General features: G+C 37.8%; 2 protein-coding genes across 2 annotated transcripts in view; one reads left to right on the top strand and one right to left on the bottom strand.

Moving 5' to 3' along the window:
- The window catches only part of mmp23bb (matrix metallopeptidase 23bb), a 40,382-nt gene extending 33,581 nt beyond the window's left edge, over window positions 1–6,801 (top strand). Inside the window, exon 9 of the mRNA XM_079825251.1 lies at window positions 4,462–6,801. Within this exon, the coding sequence (XP_079681377.1) occupies window positions 4,462–4,657 (196 nt within the window). The 3' untranslated portion in view covers window positions 4,658–6,801. The remainder of the gene's footprint in view (window positions 1–4,461) is intronic.
- On the bottom strand, window positions 6,745–18,797 carry pcyt1ab (phosphate cytidylyltransferase 1A, choline b). Its single transcript, XM_079825252.1, has 9 exons — window positions 18,540–18,797; window positions 16,062–16,168; window positions 15,862–15,958; window positions 15,653–15,769; window positions 14,454–14,605; window positions 11,759–11,837; window positions 11,519–11,661; window positions 11,244–11,432; window positions 6,745–7,939 (listed from the first exon to the last, which is right to left on the bottom strand). Exons 2-9 carry the CDS (start codon window positions 16,164–16,166, stop codon window positions 7,736–7,738), a joined length of 1,086 nt encoding a protein of 361 aa, XP_079681378.1. The 5' UTR covers window positions 16,167–16,168; window positions 18,540–18,797; the 3' UTR covers window positions 6,745–7,735.
- Between the last annotated feature and the right edge of the window lie 973 nt (window positions 18,798–19,770).

Genomic DNA, 19,770 nt, shown 5'->3' with positions numbered 1-19,770 from the left:
GATGGAGATTTGTGGGATGCACATCCAGGGCACGAAACTCCCGTTCCACCACATCCCTAAGATGCTCTATTGGGTTGAGATCTGGTGACTGTGGGGGCCATTGTCTCATTGTCTCATTCAACTCATTGTCATGTTCAAGAAACCAATTTGAAATGATTCGAGCTTTGTGACATGGTGCATTATCCTGCTGGAAGTAGCCATCAGAGGATGGGGACATGGTGGTCATAAAGGGATGGACATGGTCAGAAACAATGCTCAGGTAGGCCGTGGCATTTAAACGATGCCCAATTGGCACTAAGGGGCCTAAAGTGTGCCAAGAAAACATCCCCCACACCATTACACCACCACCACCAGCCTGCACAGTGGTAACAAGGCCTGATGGATCCATGTTCTCATTCTGTTTACGCCAAATTCTGACTCTACCATCTGAATGTCTCAACAGAAATCGAGACTCATCAGACCAGGCAACATTTTTCCAGTCTTCAACTGTCCAATTTTGGTGAGCTCGTGCAAATTGTAGCCTCTTTTTCCTATTTGTAGTGGAGATTATTGGTACCCGGTGGGGTCTTCTGCTGTTGTAGCCCATCCGCCTCAAGGTTGTGCGTGTTGTGGCTTCACAAATGCTTTGCTGCATACCTCGGTTGTAACAAGTGGTTATTTCAGTCAAAGTTGCTCTTCTATCAGCTTGAATCAGTCGGCCCATTCTCCTCTGACCTCTAGCATCAACAAGGCATTTTCACCCACAGGACTGCCGCATACTGGATGTTTTTCCCTTTTCACACCATTCTTTGTAAACCCTAGAAATGGTTGTGCGTGAAAATCCCAGTAACTGAGCAGATTGTGAAATACTCAGACCGGCCCGTCTGGCACCAACAACCATGCCACGCTCAAAATTGCTTAAATCACCTTTCTTTCCCATTCTGACATTCAATTTGGAGTTCAGGAGATTGTCTTGACCAGGACCACACCCCTAAATGCATTGAAGCAACTGCCATGTGATTGGTTGATTAGATGGTTGCATTAATGAGAAATTGGACATGTGTTCCTAATAATCCTTTAGGTGAGTGTACATTATTATGACGTAGGAATTTTATCTTTATGTACACAATAATAATCTTTTACATTGTAATCCTTTTTATTTTTAATATTTGGCACGTTTGTGTGCTGCTGCGCTTCCCTGTGTGTGTAATAAGCAGAGTTTTTACAATACGTTTTTACCTTTTAAATAACACAATAGATACTGCGCTATTGACTTTAGAACAGGTGTAAGGCCGCATGAATTCGCTCCAAGGATCGGTAGCGAACCGCGGTGAAGGCCGCACGCGTTCAGTGTTTCAGCTGGAAGAATGGATTTGATTATAATATTCTTTTTCTGACTCCATTTATCATAGTTGTCTTATTTAGAAGAGAATCCCAACCGGTTGTTTGGTCATCTCTATTTGATAGTTAATCATACATTTGATCGTTCCGTTTTAACCCTTTGTCGCAATTATACCGTTCCACATTGGAGATAGTTAATAATTACAGATTAATTCAGAAAGGATCAAAATGTAACAATTTATTAACAATCAAGTAAATGTAAAATGTCAATTACATCATAGACATAAATCTCTTCTAAAAGGAAACACAAATTCTAGTTATGGTTACACTTAAAATCGTTTCAAATAGATGTAAACATAAACCTTTAATTATGCTCTGTAGGCCTCTGCCTAGAATGTTACCTGTGAGAGAGATAGATAGGAAGAGAGAGAGGGAGAGAGAGATAGAGAGAAAGAGGAGAGAGAGAGAAAGAAAGAGAGAGAGCTAAAGAACAGCTCTCTCTACAGAAAGCCAGAGCATCCAAAAGAGCCCTCTCAAGAGAAAGCAGAGAATCAAAAGAGAGCGAGCTACTGTTGAAATCCTCTTTTATCCTTTTCCCTGATGTCACCAAATTCAAATCTGACTCTTGTAAAACTGACCAATCAGACCAAACCGTAATACATTTGAAAATAACCAATCAGACAAAACTTCCCCCATTGTATCAAAGGTGTTAACCATTTGGCCATCCATTCTTTTGTTCTTAGAAACTCCAACTGGCCCCTCTGATGGCGTTAAGGGGGAAGGGGTTGAGTCAATTTCAATATCTTGATCACGACGATGGCTGCTAACAGCAAAGCAGATGATTTTGTTCTATTTCAAATATCTTTGATTATTTTCCACCTTACACAGGTTTTTGTTGGTCAATGGCGCAGTCGTTTTCAGTTCCTCAAAATAGCAACACGCCAACAATGCACCTGAACACACCTGGTTTTCAGACCAGCACATCCATGGGCGAACAGATGGGCGCGAGTGCATTTGCTATTTAAACAACGTGGCGCTGGACGTGAAACTGAGAACTGCGTTTGGTTGAAACTAGCAAAAAACACTTCCGTCGCGGCTGGCGTCACATTGCACCGGGTGTATGAAAGAGCCCCTAAAGTCAGGGGTGCGGGAAATGGGTTTCAAAGGATTGCAAATTTTTGTTAATTTACATTTATTCATTTTTAGAATTTAGTAATTTATTTGTAATAAACATTTAAAGTGGCCCATTAAAAAGTATTATTTATATGTTGAATTATGTTTTTAAAACATACATGAGGTCATAATGTGACCGTTGCGGTGTGCGTAGAAAGAGCGGTAATATTTCCTCCTGGGTGGAGAGCGCCTTTCTGAAGCTCATTCCGCTCAGCACTGCGTGCTCAACCAAAAACTCCCTTTGTAACATCCTGGATCAAATATAGGTCTATCTGCAATAAATAGTTAGGGCTGCCCCTGCTAAAATGTATATTTTCTTTTTTCTAGTAGGCTAGTTGTTCATTTAAGCCGTTGTTCATTTTGCTTATTATTTATTACATTCGGGCTATTTGGTTGATAAAACATTGATTCAAATTAAGATACAATTTATAATAAAATGAAATTCACTCTAAAGAAAGCTTTCAAACAAAAAAAACTTATTGAAGTGTTATTGAACTTATTGAAGACCCCCATATGTCTTCTGACATATTATGCATCTTATGTGTCATGTTCACTTTTCAACGTAAATGAAATAATTGTTTTAATGGCTACAAGTATAGTAGGCGGGAGCGGGATTTGAGCGCACGTCATTTTACCGATGAGCTGTTCATGAGTGAAGCTCCGCTTTGCTTCGCTCACATGCTCTGGTAAGGTAGGCAGTTTTTTTGCGTTCATTTTTATTTCCTGTCCCTGTGCAGGCGCTTTTATTGTATATGACTGTGTAAACAGCTCAGTAAAGCTTTTATTTAAAGGTTTAATGTAGGCCACAGTCCATTGCATTACGATTGCAAGAAGAATCAACATTGTGAAAAATGTGATGTGCAGTCAAATGTCCCGGTGTGTATCCTGTTTAAAGCTACACTGTGTAACTTTTTTAGTTTATTCTTAGCTAAAAACACTTAGTTCTTTCAAAAATATGTGCTCATTAATGTATATTTACTTCTTTCAAGTAATAAAGTATTCTTGTAAGTTTATAATATGCCATTGAAAATACATACGGGTAATGTATTGGTAATGGTTCGAATGTTGCCCCTCCATCTTGAAAGTACATTAGCCAAAGCGGGACATATCCGTAAATTCAAGCTTCGCCTTTCGCGTTTTAACACTCGATGGCACCGTGTTAATCTTGGACTAAATCGGCCACCGTAGGAGTTAAAACGAAATCGGAATTGAGAGGAAGAGAAACTAATATTCACTGGATGGTCATATACCTTTTAACCGCTAGATGGGGGAAAATATCACACAGTGTAGCTTTAAACGAGTATTCTCATCGATATATTTGTTGTGCTTTTGTGTTTTATAGACTCGATATTGTTTCTTATAAAAATGTGAACACAGCACCCCCAACCCAAAACATCTTCCCACGCCCCTGTAGCCAGTATCTTTTGTTTAATTTAAATAGCACGTTAGTAAATATGTGCCCATAGGCGGGTGCACAGCCCGCGCACACACACAGTGAAGCGCAGCAGCACACAAACATGCCAAATATGAAAAATAAAAGGATTCCTCTCTGGAGAAGCGTTTAGTCTTTCCGCTCCCTCACAAATTCCGTCATGTAAATAGCGAATCCAAAAACAAAATCAAGACTTCGTAAAAGGGCATAATAGGAGCTCTTTAACATGATAACTGAAAAACCTGTTGCACACATCTGCTATGCCTTCTGTTGTCTGACTGAAAGGTAAAAGGCTTTTTAGTATAATTGTAAAAATGCCCCCGGCAGGTCATGTGTCTTTTTACTGTGAAATCTTTGCCGATTTTAGTAAACGTAAAAATGACTGTTATATTGTTTGTAATATTTCAAGCTGAACATTTAAATGTTGAATCACCCAATAGGCACCACTCTTATGTTGATACATTTACCTGTTTGATGTAACAGTTATGAACTGCATGATTTTTGAAGCTGAGTCAGTTTCTTCTGTCTTTCGGCAGCTGGTATAAGGACGGAGAGCAGTTGCTGACTTCCATTCCTGGCTATATTGTAATTAAAGATCGGGACCTGCGGCTCGTGGCCAACGAATTCAACGAAGGCACGTACACCTGCCGCATCCATCGGCGCGGTAACGTTGTCTCTGCCAACTCCTGGGCCATCCGGCTGAAGCCAGAGCAGTCCTCCAACAACAGCTGATGGAGTGACTGACGCCGGGCGTATTGACCACTCGCTCTACCTCCAGGGCTCAACCCCACTCAGACCCGCTCTCCTCCGCCGCAGCGCACACATCTCTGTAGGCGGCCAGAGTCGTAATGGACGACCTGCACAAGCAGTGGATCCTGACCTTTGTAACTCTGAGCTCCCATATTGTCCAAGACGATATTTGGAAGTACCACCAGCTGGATTTGCTGTTGTACTTCTGCTGCAGCGACAACAAAGGTGCTTGCTTTTTTATTAACGTAAATGCCACTTCTGAGGTTTAATAAATAGTTTCATAGATGCCTAATATCTCTGAAGGTGAAAAAACAAATTTGCTATTTTAAACATTGTAGATCAATTGAGGGGAAAACTAAACCAAAATCTTATCAAGTTTGTCTGCAATGGTACAATTTCATTCTCTGCAGTGAAAAAAGCTCAGCGGTTCATGTGAAGTCCCCGATTTTTAGTGGTTTTAAGAGCTGTTCACACCAAGGACTATAACAATGTTTTAATAATCTCAAATTCTATGAGAATATAGAATAATAATTCCACACCACTGCTTTTATTTGTGCATTTTATTCACAAATACACTTTGTTTCAAAGCAGCTTTATAGAAAATCATAATGCTAATGTTTATAATATGTTAATATCTTCATTCGTATTCAGCAGCTTCCCAGCTAACAGAGAATGTTCTCAGAACTAATGTTCTGGAAAGGTTCTCTCAAAGATATGAACAAACATTATTCCATGAACATTTTAGTTGGACGCTCATCCAACATTTTTAAGATTCTTGTTTCAAAATGTAGAGAACATTCAAAAGTAACATTTCCATAATTCCATAAAATGGAATGTTCCCTTACCACTTAACTTACTTCTTTTGGACTTTTTGAATGTTCAGAAAACATTGAGAAATAACTTTTTCATAACTTAATGGGATATTTTTGACACATTTTTGTTAAGAGCTGGGTGATATAGTTTACATTTTGCGATGATACAAGCAATCAAGTTGAGATTTGCTATGTTTATTGTTTTACATATATCACCCTATGTGAGTGTGGATAAAGTTAGATATAATGAAATAATTTAACTTTATACAGGAACAATATAATTGGACATTCTGACAGCCAATCAGAATTTTTTTTGCAAATAGGTAAAAAATCCCTTTGCTTCAGGTGTGTAGAGGCAAACAAATAATTACAAACAAGCAGAGAAATTGCTGACCACACACTGAATTCAGTACGGACAAAAAAAAGTCTAACAATTTTTTATTTTATTTTATAAATTGCATGGTGCAAAAAGTGTGAGTGCATGTGAATTAAAAGCTAGACTTTTAATTCAAAATGTTTCATTCTAAAACTTTTAATAAAAGTCTAGCTTTTAATTCACATGCACTTTACACTTTTTACACCGTGCAGTTCATAATATATATATATATAAATATTGACTGAATTAAGTGTGCGTCAGCAATTGTAATTGTCTTGCTTGACAGCTAATCAGAATCCACCTGACTTTATTCTGCAACATTTAAAGAAGCAGATGACAAAACTGCAGAGCACTTACAGTATAATGAACAGAATGATGGTGTGGAGCCCTATATAGTTATTGTTCTTGGTGTGAATGGGCCGTTAGCCTTTTATTTGTTGATTATTTTATTACTAGTTTCGTTTATTTCCTTTGAATGAAATGAAGTTGTGTTGCAGCCCTTGTTGAAGTTCTCTCACGACCTATGAATCGAAGCAGACGTTGATCTGAGACTGGCAGATATGGGAAAAGAAGCTCATGAAACCTTTACTACCATGTCATGGACTCACTAATGCCTTTCCACAAGACATGAAATACATTTTACAAACAGCTCAGATAGGTGTCGTGAAGGACATGTGATCTACGGTAGGAAATATGGCCTTGTTTGCATGATTCCTACTGTACACACAGGGTGACTGAAGTGACACGGCTGCTAAAACTAGTTATAGAATTTGGAAAGCAGAAATGTAACAAACTATCAAGCATCTGTAACTGAACTTGACTGTATCTGCTGTTATGCCCATTTAACTATTGAGAAATTACAGGATAATGTTAGTTTTTTTAATCATCTCTTTTTAAAAGCTTATATTATTGGACATTAAAGGTTCATAGTGTGTGTGTTTTGGTCCCTGTGAATGAGTAACACGCCACAAGACAAATGCATTCTTCTTTCAATGTGGTTTAGTGATTCACTGGCATTATTCACAGAGTTCTTTTGATTCCCAATGATCATCTAAAACAAGTCAATAATCTTCCTGACCACAGGAAAGACAAACATGTAAACAAACAGGTCCTCGTAGTCCTTCGCGTTAACACTGTCCCTCGCTGGGCTTGGGTAATGTAAACATTCAGCAGGCAAATCCTTTCCAAAAAGGCTGGGACCCGTGCCACAGAATAGCACAGGGTTTAAATGGAGGTGCCAGACGCTGTCACTGCCAGGCCCCAAAATTATTACTTCACATCAGAGTCTGAGAGAGAGTTCATATGAGGAGAAACCGCTAATGAACTTCAGCAGAAACATAAAGCAGACTTTCAGTTTGAGATCTAAACCAAGACTAAATACAGTAACTATACGGAGACGACCGTAATCCCAGAATTAGTCTCACATTTGGCCCCTGTTCAAGTGTGAAAAGATCTAGACAGTGAAGGCAGGTGAGCGTGAGTTTATGCACAACCGAGAATGAGATTATGTGCGAGCGGTCCAAAAAATGAGAAGCACTAAAGATGCATAATTATTCAAGGTCCGGGCTGAATACGAGATGTATCCTAGGAATAGGCCAACAATATGAAGCCTTTTGGTTTAGTGGTGTGTGGCAAATCTCTCTGAAGCGAGAGGGAGACGTGGGATCAAACCCTTTAGAAAGTACGGGTGGAATAATTTGCTCACTATTGTGCATTTCGTAAACGCTGGTTCAATACATTTTCCTTATTCAGATCATTCTTAAGCTAGTCCATTCTTCGTTTACATTCTTGGTTATTCACAATGACTTTAAGAAAGCATATAAAACACAAACGACATGGAAAAACATCAAGCGTGATTTCTAGAAACGGATCCTAGTCGTCGTCCTCGTCTTTGTGCGTGCCGCTGTAATGGTGATGATGAGGAGGAGGAGGAGAGAAGAATGGCGTAGAGGTGAAGAAGGGAAGACGGAAGGTGGGGGACGGAGAGCGCTCCTCGCGTACGGGACTGCTGCTGGGGCTTTGTCTGGGACTGATGGCCTGTAACATCCGTCCTTTTCCCTCCTTCAAAATGTGCTTCTGTTAGACACAATACATGACATTAGAGCATTTTATCTGAGGACGGGCACATATTTGAAGAAATTGTTGAAATGAAAATGTACTCCTATTTGCTAAAAAGCTTCCCCTTCACTATAGTGCCTACATTTCATTTGCATTTATTCAATACGGTGTTGCTTTGCACCAGATATGACATCAATAGCCGTGTTTACAGATTTGCGCAAAACTTTAGTAATATTTTCTAAATGTCGATTAAAAACGATTGCGGAATGATAGCATTTCCATTAACTAGGGATACACAATATTGGATTTTTGCCGATATCCGATATTTTGTAACTCATTTTGGCCGATGCCGATATCGATACATGTTTATTTTTTCCCTTTGTTAGGAAACCACCATTTTGAGCAAAAACATTTTTTTTTCATTCTGGTTTCAGATTTCTGAGGTCTCCTTACTAAAAGGATACTTGATAAAGATAAATAAATGTTAATAAAGTTATTGTTATAATAAGAGTATAGAGTGGGGAGAGGCGATTGTGCTTGTTTTGGGCTAGTTTTGTTGTGAAAAACTGGCAATCCTGCGTTGATTCACAAATTCAAGGCAGCATTTAAAAACTGTCAATATAAAATCACCATACATGCAATGTATTTGCTTGTTTTCACATCAAGAATGACCACACGGCTGTCATGATCTTATCGCTATAGCAGTCCTTGCACACGCGAGTTATTGCAGGCTCATATCAACACGTTATCATATCGGCATAATTTTTCATATCGGCCGATGTCGTGCCGATAATATCGTGCATCCCTACCATTAACCGATGTGAAGCGACTGAAACTTAATTTTTAGTAGGTTAGCGTATATCACAGACACGCACTAGCCATTATTATAATCGAAGGAGATGTAGGCGTGTTATCCAAGCAAGGAAAAGTCCTTTTTTCTTCGGAGTGGCCATGTATGACGTGTTTCTGGGTGTTTCTCCCTCCTCTCTGCTTCGAGGTCTTGATAAATTGTGGCCTTTCTTTGTTGTTTAGAATCCAGTAATCCTGTTATTGTTTTGTCTTTTATGAGTTTAATAAAGAACTCCATCTTCTGTTCAAACATACCGCACCATCTTTAAAGAATGATGGATTTTTACACATGCCAGGTGAAGTTTTGCAAAATATTCCTTTTTCAAATTGCCTGAAAAACATGGGAGTTTTTACGAAATTTACTTATTTCCATTGGCCGTATTTTTAATTCGCAATTTCAATTTGCGCAATTTGAAGGGTAATGGAAACGCGTCTAATGACATCAAACATAACTGTAGATTATCAGTAGATGACAACTCAAATTTCAGCTATTGTATGAATACAGAATGCGGAACACTTTATGGTGCTTTTTTGTCCTGTTTGGAATAGTAAATGCTGCATCGTAGGGCTGCAAGATTAATCAGGTAACACTTTACAATAAGGTTTCATTAGTTAACATGAACTAATAATTAGGGCTGGACCAGAATATTTGAATATTCGTTCGGCTCCCGCGGCACGTTCAGTTTTTAATTGTAGTTAATCTGTTCTCTAACTGAACAATGATTTTTACTACTATAATATATCAAAACTGGGATGTGTTTTGTATCACTACTATCTTTTTGTAAAGTGTTACCATTAATCGAAATAAAACCGAAATCATGATATGGCTTAGTGTGATTATCAAAACACAAAGGCTGTGATTTAACTGCGCTGTGTGTTTCAGAGTGAAGCACAGCACTGTGTGCTTTTACACGCATGATCCGCCGCTTTCTGTTTTCAGTCTCTCGGTTCACATGAAAATGCTGCTCCACATGAACTTATCTGCATTTGCTCTGAGTTTGGGTCACTTTAACACATTCGGGAACGCAACATGCACCAACCATCTTCCCATACTTGTAATGAGAAGACCTTAATAACAAAAGAGAAGCTTTATGGGCTCCCTGCAGTTTTCCATCAAAATAAAATTTAAGTTTTGTAATTTTACAGTTGTAATGTACACCGATCAGGCATCGAAGTGAATATCTGATTATCTCTTCATCACGGCACCTGTTAGTGGGTGGGATTATAGGCAGCAAGTGAACATTTTGTCCTCAAAGTTAATGTGTTAGAAGCAGGAAAAATTAGCAAGGGTAAGGATTTGAGCCAGTTTGACAAGGGCCAAATTTGTGATGGCTAGACGACTGGGTCAGAGCATCTCCAAAACTGCAGCTCTTGTGGGGTGATCCTGGTCTGCAGTGGTCAGGATCTATCAAAAGTGCTCCAAGTAAGGTCATAATGTTACGTCTGATCGGTGTAAAATAATATTATTTTCCTAAATACTCATTTATTTTACAGTGAAATATTGCAATAGTAATAGTACTTGTTTTCTGTTAGTATTTCTATTTATTTAATCATAATTATTATTATTAGTATTTTATAGCCGTATTGATATATAAATCACAACAAATTTTTTTTGAAACAAAAGTTTAAATCGCATTTTAAAACAGGCACATTTTTATCAGAGAAAAAAAAAAAAATCGTGCAGCCCTAGTGCATCACCAACCACATTCAGCAAAATATCTTTTGTGTTCCACAGAAAATAAAAATAAAATTCTCATGAGGGTGAGGATTCGAGGTCCACTTTCCACTTTTGCTCCAACCCTGATCAAAATCACCCTCCTTTAACTTTCTAGCAAAGCCACTCGAAGGCAAGCCAGCAACCTTGGCCTAAAAAAAGCACAACGCCTGCTAACGCTGCAGTACGCTGGGAAGAGTCAAGAGGCCGTCAATGGAGGAGACGCTTCACTACGCTTTCGGGAGGACATTGCTTTATCCCATAGGCTAATCTTCAACATGTTTGCTCTTAAACATTTGTTTTGATTTGATCTATATTTTGAGTTTACACCGGAAAAAATGCTGTTTTAAAAGAGATGTCATGGATAATTGTGCGACAGGTATAATTCAGTTTACGGCACTTCTCATTCATTTCTATGGTATCCGCAAACGGATTGACTGTCGCACAACTCTGAATGAAATTCAATGACATTAAGGCTCTGTAATGTGATTGGTTATCAAGGCACACATGATCTAATTAGCCGTTATGCTTTTTCCCAATGGTAGAGATACGGACCCTCGTATTGCCCAATAATAAGACCATCTCTGCTTTCTAGTTATCCTGGAGACATCGATTAGCTTGCTCTGTGTGTTTGATTAGGGTTGGAGCTGAACTCCGCTGGAAAGTGGACATCGAAGGCCAGAGTTGAGAACCCATCCTGTACGAACTAAAACAACAATCTCAGAGATGTATGGAACAGCTGCATCTGTCCAGACTCACCAGCGCCCCATCAGGCCCGAACATCTGCAGGAAGTTCCCGATGAACTCGCGTGACTTCTCCTCCCATTTCTGAATGAGGTCGATACCCTTTTCCTCCACCTTCTGCACAAACTCTTTACTCTTTTCCTCCACATCTCGGACCTTCTGCTTCACCTTATCGACGTGTTCCTGAAGGTGGTACTTCTTCTCCTGGGAAAAAGGATAACGGAGTCAAGTTGCTTTCAAAGAAGTATTTCCCTTGCTTTAAGACTGAAGGTGTAGTCGAGCACACACACATTGATGAAGCTGACGTTCAGCTCTTTCGCAGTGTAGCCTCTCTGTAGGTTGCGGCGCACATAAACGTCATAATCCCGTACGATTCGTGTGATTATGTCGGATGTGGAGATGCCTTCTGTTCTCTGAGTCGGTGCGAACATACCTTAAAAAAAGAGAATTTCAAGAACAAATCTGGTGATTCTGTTGACAAATGTATTGACCACCATAACTGTATTATCCGAAAAGTTTTTAATATCTACCTGCATCCTTTATATGTTTGTAAACATCATCACTTCCTGCTGAGATGTATGGAATGTCGTCATGGGCGACAAAGTCTATCTAGGGAGAACATGTCATCATATCAGTATTTATTAAGACTATGGCTGCATCCGAAATCGCATACTTCCCTACTATATAGTAGGAGAAAAACAGTGTGACAAAAGTAGTATGTGAGAATTCACAGTCCTCATAAAAGAGTAGGTAAAAAGTACCCGGATGAACTACTTCTTCCACCGAGTTTCTGAAGTGTGCATATGATGGACACTTTACTATCCCATGAGGCCACAGGAGAGGATTTGTGAATGGCGGTGAAGCCACACAACTGACGCTGTTGGTCATGTGATAAGGGCAACATGGTGAATGTAGTAGGTCCAGATCACATTCCTACTATATAGTATACTTTTTTAGCGGTCGTGAAGTTTTTACTTATTCAAAATAAGTGCCTACTCCAGAGAGTATGTGATTTCGGACGCAGCCTATCTCTGTTCCACTGAGTGAGACAGCAATACTGAACCACATTCAGATTAGCATGAGTACAAAATCTGAGATGGTATCAATATTTATCTTCATGATTTGTTGTATTTTTGTTGTAAATTATTTTTAACACTATTATACACTGTCCATGTTACACATTACGTGAGCTTACTAATAGTAGTAACAGTAAATTATGCATAATTACATGCAACTAACCCTCAACCTAACCCTATAGTAAGTACATGTAGTTAATTAATATTAATCAGTGTCTAAATATATAATTACACTGTAACAATGGCACCTTAAAATAAAGTTTAACTTTAGTTATAGTTAACTGCCAAAGTGTGATTTCAATAAACAAGTCTTCATAACTGTTTTGAAATTGTAATAGTTTGCTGCCAGGGGTCGATCTCATGAACCCACGAACCAGTGTCTATATGATTTTAACCTGATCTCAGATCAGTTTCATAAATTGGTAGACATTTTTAATGACACATTTGTAGAATAAAATGAAGAGTTGTAGTTAAAGGGATAGTTCACCACAAAATGAAAATTAGCCCATGATTTATTCACCCTCAAGCCATCCTAGGTGTATATGACATTCTTCTTTCAGACGAACACAATCTGAGTAATATAAAAAAATGTCCTGGCTAATCCAAGCTTTATAATGACAGTGAATGGGAGCCCCCCCAAAAAAGTGCATCCATCCATTATCCGGTTGTTAAGTCTGACGTCACGCGGCAGCGCTTCTGGGTCCAAACGCTCCATCTCATTAGTATTACAATATGGTGTAATACTACAAAAAAAATATAATAATAACCTTATCTCCATACCAAAATTCCAGATGGCCAGACAGTGATTCAGCGGTTTGGATCGCCAAAGTCACGTGATTTCAGCAGTTTGGCGGTTTGACACACGATCCGAATCATGATTCGACTCACTGATTCATAACGCTTCGAAGCTTCATGATACCGTGTTTTGAAATCGTCATCACTATACCAGTCGTTATTTAGTTTTTTTAGCGCACAAAAACTATTCTCGTCGCTTCATAAAGTTATTGTAGAACCACTGTAGTGAGATGGACTTTGTAACGACGTCTTTAGTACCTTTTAAGGGTCTTGAGAGTGTAAAGTGCATTGTGCCAATGGAGGCCTTTCAGAGCCATCAGATTTCAACTAAAATATCTTAATTTGTGTTCCGAAGATGAACGAGTTCTTACGGGTGTCGAATGACATGAGGGGAAGTCATTAATGACAGAATTTTCATTTTTGGGTGAACTAACTCTTTAACAAGTGGATAAAACTGCTCCACACGGCTCCGGGGGGTTAATAAAGGCCTTCTGAAGTGAATCGATGCATTTGTGTAAGAAAAATATTTAAAACTTTATAAAGTAAAATATATAGCTTCCGGCGGACCGCCATCCGTATCCAACTTAAGCAGAAAGTGTAATGCCTCTGCTACATCCAACGTCATCATATTTAACTTTATAATGTGTTAAATATGGATATTTTTCTTACAAAAACCCATCAATTCGCTTCAGAAGGCCTTTATTAACCCCCCGGAGCCGTGTAGAGTATGTTTATTATGGATGGATGGATTAGCCAAGACATTTTTAATATAACTCTGATTGTATTCGTCAAAAAGAAGAATGTCATATACACCTAGGATGGATTACGGGTGAAGTAAATCATGGGCTAATTTAAATTTTTGGGTGAACTATCCCTTTAACCCTTATTGGCCTGATAAACCAAGCTCTCCATAAAAGAAACAAAATTAGCACTACAATTTAACAAAATAACCCATATTTTACAGACACTTTTTATTTAATGGTATTAATCAGATTAATCAGATGACTTTTGCAATTAGTTTGTAAAAGATGCTTTTATGCATGTTTGGGTTGAGCTTTTGTTGCATCTACACTGTTCTGACCAGCAGGCGTCACCAGTGTGTGGCGTTTTGAACAGTGAATAATTCGGTCGAGTTCATTCAAACCTTCTCCCATCACTACTCAACAGACGTGTTCACTGTGTATTGCTGAAGAACTTCTTCATATGGTGAGTAATGCGAGTAAATAAATAACACATTTTTCACTTTTCAGTGAACTATCCTCAAGCCGAACCCATGACCTTGGCATTGCTAGCACCATGGTTTACTGGTTGAGCTACAGGAATGGAAATATGACATTGCCATCTGAAAACTCACTCTGTGCTTGGCCAGAAATTCAGGAGTCAGTGTCCATGGAGCGTCGCGGACCACCTCATCCACATAGCGACAGTGACTCACCGCGTCGTAACGTTCATCCTCGTTCATGACAGTGAAACCCTTGAATTTAAGTGTCAAATCATCGCTGCACACTGAAAGACAAACACATCACTGTAACACTTTACAGTAATGTTCCATTTGTTAACACGAGCTAACAATGATAAATACTTAAACCCTCGTAGCTTCATCGGAATGGTCCGTAACTTGGTGACTTTATTGGTACTTGGTATATGAACACCCAAACAAAATTGGGGACAGGATTTGAAAAGTCTAATTGGTCGTAAAAAAAATAGTCACACTCAGGGTCTTCGGGTCAAAAATGACCCCCTGAATGTGACTTTTTTCTTTTTTACGACCACTTAGACTTTTCAAATCCTGTCCCCAATTTTTTTGGGTGTTCATATACCAAGTACCAATAAAGTCACCAATTTTTGGACCAAGATTTTTAAAACAAATTTATAAAACGCAAGATCCACTATAGTGGTAAAAATGTGCTATTGCGTGATAAAAATGCTCAATGTGTCCACCGTATGGCACCGATCTCATTTAAAAAATTGCTTTCATGAGGCCTAGGCTTGACTCTAAAATGAAATACAGCTTTAATAAAAAAAATTATATATATATATATAAAAAAATGGGTCATAATTATTGCATAAATATTAATTATTAATCATAAAATTATCTCAAAACACCAAAAAAGAAAAGAAAAAATATTATTGAACATAAATATATTTCATTGATTTTACTCAAATCTTTTTTTATCTTAATCCCGCCCTCCGGGTCATTTTTGACCCGAATACCCTGAGTGTGACTCATAAATGAAGACCCCCAGAGGGTTAAAGAATTTAGTAATCTTAGCTTATGTTAATTTAACATTTACTATCACATTATTTACACTATTTAGCCAACATGAACTAACAATGAACAGTTAACTCATGTTAACAAAGATGAATAAATACTGTAACAAATGTATTGCTCATTATTATTTCATACAACAAACAATGTTAACTAATGTAAACAAGTGTTGCCCACTTTTGTAATTCTGTGATACTAGTGGCACATAAATGAGCTGATTTTCTGGTTGAATCATGATGGGTTACACTATTCAAGACAAAAGACGGCCCTTTGTTGAAACTCACCGCCCACAATGAGATGCGTGTTGGGGAAAAGGCACTTGGCCTGCATTAAAGCACGAGCGTGTCCGGAATGGAACATGTCAAAGATCCCGTCGGCATAGACCCGTACTGGACGGTCCTCTAAAGAGAGGAGGATTGAAGAAGAGAGAGGTCATACAGAGAATGTGTATACAATGAGGGTCAGTGTGTGGGTAGAATTGCTATTTACGCACCTGGAGTGCCACGACGGGCTTCTTCCATGCTAACGCGAATGTATGGTGTTTTTGCAGCCACCAGCTCATCAGAGAACGGTGCAGGTTCACTCAACCCCTGAAACACACACACACACACACACACACACACACACCTCAGAACAAGTGCATCACTGGAAATGATGTCATTACACTCGAGTGCTGACTGACAGCGGCCTCACCAAAGTTGTCAGTGGAATTTTCCGGAAAGACTCTGCTTCCCTAATCTCGCCATTCGACTCCTCTCTCTTCCTCTTCCTGCCGAGGCCTGAGCTGTGCGCATCCATCCCTGCATAGAACATTTTTTTTAAATAAATGTTTTCCATAAGACTCATGTGCTCCAGTGATCTGAATACAATAGCTTTGTGTGAGGATTGGAACATACAAACTCAAGTATTTATTAACTGAAAATCTTCCCAGCTACTTTTGATTTGTTTTAATGGACTGGTAAAAGTATATGTTTTAGTAGCAGATTTCACCTGGAAACAGCAACAATGAGATGAGAATTAAATAAAAAAGTGAATTATTAAATACATATGCACATAATTAGATAATCACTTGAATTTTAATATGTTCAGGGCTCGACATTAACGCTTGTCCGGGACAAGCAGATTTTTTGAAGGGGCAAGTGAAAGAGAATTTTACCTGCCCAACCGGACAAGTATCCTGATTAAAACATCAAAAAATTAAGAGGTAATCACCAAAATGCAAAAATAATTCTGCATTCATTTAGTGTAAGTGGCGATCGATAGTTGATAATAATATATAATAAACTGATGCCAACAAGGTTGTGCTGTTGATGCTCACGCAGCCTCTCGAGGAGAAATCACAACAAATGAGCGCCGCTCATACAAAGAAACTTTTTACAAATTTTTTTTTACACGGTTACAAATTGTGGAGTTTTTATATTTATGACATATGAGAGCCTACAGTTCAGCAACATCACAGTTTTACTGAATACCATCACGACTGAACATGTGACACTGATTTCATATGACAGTTCCATTTACAATTAATTAACATTACGTTACTTACATTTTAGATGCAATATTCACTGTTTTTGTTCGATTTCAGCAGCAAAAATAGTTCCAAAAAAAAAAAGACAGCCCTATAGTGTCTTATTCTAATTTAATTTCTAGATCAAATTAAAAGAAAGCTGAAGCATAGTCTATATTTAATAAGATTATGGAAAAAATGGCCTTTATAAAAGGTAAAATTATCACAAATATGCAGATATGTCAAAGCTGATAGAAGACTGGTGAGAATATTGCTTCAGAATAAATTATATTTACAACACTTAAAAAAAAAAAAAAAATCATCAAAAATATAAATAAATCCGGACAAGCACATTTTTTACTCTGACAAGTGAGTGACAGATTTTCAATAGTAAAACATAAATAGTGTACAAAATAAAGCCATTTTTGTCATGAATATGTAGGCCTACTACAAATATTTGTTAAGATAATAACTGTTTCAGAAATAATAAATATGGACCATTAAATTAAAAAGGACTGTTTAAATTAGGGCAGGGTATTGACAGATATCACAAATCAATTTTAATTCACAAGCTCTTGATTACTTCTAATTCTGATATTGATTCAAATTTATATTAATTCATTTCAATATAAATCAAGTAAAGTACAATTTTATATGTGAACTAAAGCTGTAAACTTACAGGGAATCTTGTCTGTTGATACATTTCTATAATATTAAAGGTTAAAATTAACAACAGAATCATAATTCAACTGCAATTTATTTTTTTAGATATAATAATCAACACTCAAATAAAAACTGATTTGGGTACAAACATTTCTTAAACTGCACATAGTTTTTATATCAACTTTTCAAATCATTGTTGAAACATAAACAGAGAAGTTTATAACTTGAGGAACAGTTATATAATCAGTCCAGTGTGTCACACAGATGCTGTCAAATGATTTTAACCAGTTATGTTTCTTTATTGATGGGTCAGTAGATACACATGAACAGTAAAGTGCCCGCCACGCTGACCCAGATCATCCCAACATGATGATGATGTGGGACAGTCAGGGATGTGGCACTAGAGCGGAAAACAATCAATGTTTTCATCCCCCATTTCTTCCTTCTAAATTGCTCTATTGTTCACTGAAATGTCCTCAATATGTTGAGCAATAAACCTCAGACATGAATCCAGGGTTCCCATACCTCTGACCAATGCATTGTCCAGTCACTTGTGGATCATGACAGTATTTTATTTCAACTGAAGGCTTTAAAAAAACAAAACAAAACATTTAAAAGTGACTGGACTCACAAATAGTTCAGAAATGAGAAAATGCATATTCACTGTAGACATTTCCATGACTTTATTCATTTTTATTTTAAAATCTCCTGACCTCACATCTCTTCCACTCCTCTTTTAACTATGATGTTCAACTAACGATAAAGTAATTACTTTATTTTGATAAAAAACAACAAACGTAGGACAGGCAACAAGCTAACATAACTATATTTAAACTGTAACTGGGCAAAAGTATCAGTTTCTTAAGCGTATGGCCGATGAAAAGGACTGTTTCCGCAATGCAGAGGAGAGCAAACACAACTAACAATAGCAAATAAAGTCTTCCTCTAAGTAAAAAAGTGCCTTTTATTTTAAAACATAATAAAAGCTGTAAAGTCCTAACCTTAATTCGGAAGGCGGTTTCCTCCTTGAACACTCCGTCTCATGGGTTGAAGGCAGCACTTGACTTATAAGCGTCTGAAAAACCCATTTCTGCTTTAAAACTTTACAGAGATGAGCCTCCATAAGCTGCTGATATGACAGCTCTGCCTTCTCACTACATCATCATCATCATCATCATCATCATTGCTCAGTAACAACACGCACACTTCCGCTCAGAACTCACACTTCCGCTTTGAAATCACTCCTTCTAGCGGTCACTTACTGCGACAACCGCTACTAAAACTACAATAAGCAGAGTCGGACCATAAAATATATATATTTTTAATGCCAAAAAAGAAAATGTAACAAGTATATAACAACAGGAACAAGTGCCAGAGGGAAGGGAAAAAATATATAGGCTACAAGGTTAAACATTGATAAAAAACAAAACTATTTGAAAAATCAAAGATTGCTTTCAAAGACAAAACATAGGAATTATAGTCTACCAGAAAAATAGACAGAAGCGGGATATTACCCAAAAATTCGCTTTTTTGAATAAAATGTTTTACCAAGAATCATAAACAGATTAACAATAAGTTTCTCAGAGCGGAAGTCATCTTGGGTTAACTTAGCGGCGAATGAGAGTACACATTAAATATGTTTTTTGTTTCCCCATAATAGATTTCACAACTTTCAAAAATAAGGAAAAAATAGAGTGAGATTGATAACGGCAGTGAAAAGAGAAAAAGATGTAAATTTTTACCATCACTCCCATAGACGCTGTATTAGAAACACCCTCAGAGCAGCGGTAACTTGTTTTTTGTAATTTGATGCAAAAGTAATACAAAGTAGGTAGCCTATTAGTGTTATAAATGTACACACATAAAAAAAAAAAAAAACGACAATACAAAAACTTTTGCAGGATTTACGGATTTCATGAACTGGCTTTTTTTATACTGTTGTCTGAGGTCAACTTATGACGTTTGTGTGGTTTTTACATTCAAAAACATCATAATGATTAAGTAATAGGCTACTTTCTGCCTTGGTTTTGAGGCTTTCTGAAAAACGATTGGTTTTGATGGGCGTGCCGCACTGAACACTTGGCTAGGATTGGATAAGATTCGCATATTTAATGAGCTTCTGCTCCCCAGTCAGTGACAACGTGTGGTAAACGACAACCGGCATGAATCGCCCAGCCCACAGCCAGGGCTCGCAGAATGTCTTTATCAAACAAACACAATGATTCATCTCTC

The sequence above is a fragment of the Gobio gobio genome (genome assembly GCF_949357685.1).
Source record: "Gobio gobio genome assembly, chromosome: 9".
Taxonomy (NCBI): domain Eukaryota; kingdom Metazoa; phylum Chordata; class Actinopteri; order Cypriniformes; family Gobionidae; genus Gobio; species Gobio gobio.
Note: the sequence above shows the minus strand (reverse complement) of the source record. Positions and strands in the feature narration are given on the sequence as shown.

What these genes read in the sequence shown, in the direction of transcription:
- pcyt1ab (XM_079825252.1), bottom strand. Translation starts at nt 16,166, where the DNA reads ATGGATGCGCACAGCTCAGGCCTCGGCAGGAAGAGGAAGAGAGAGGAG. An exon ending in AGCCCGTCGTGGCACTCCAG is followed by an intron (nt 15,770 to 15,861) that starts GTGCGTAAATAG and finishes TCCTCTCTTTAG; the next exon opens with AGGACCGTCCAGTACGGGTC. An exon ending in AATTTCTGGCCAAGCACAGA is followed by an intron (nt 11,838 to 14,453) that starts GTGAGTTTTCAG and finishes TGTTCTCCCTAG; the next exon opens with ATAGACTTTGTCGCCCATGA.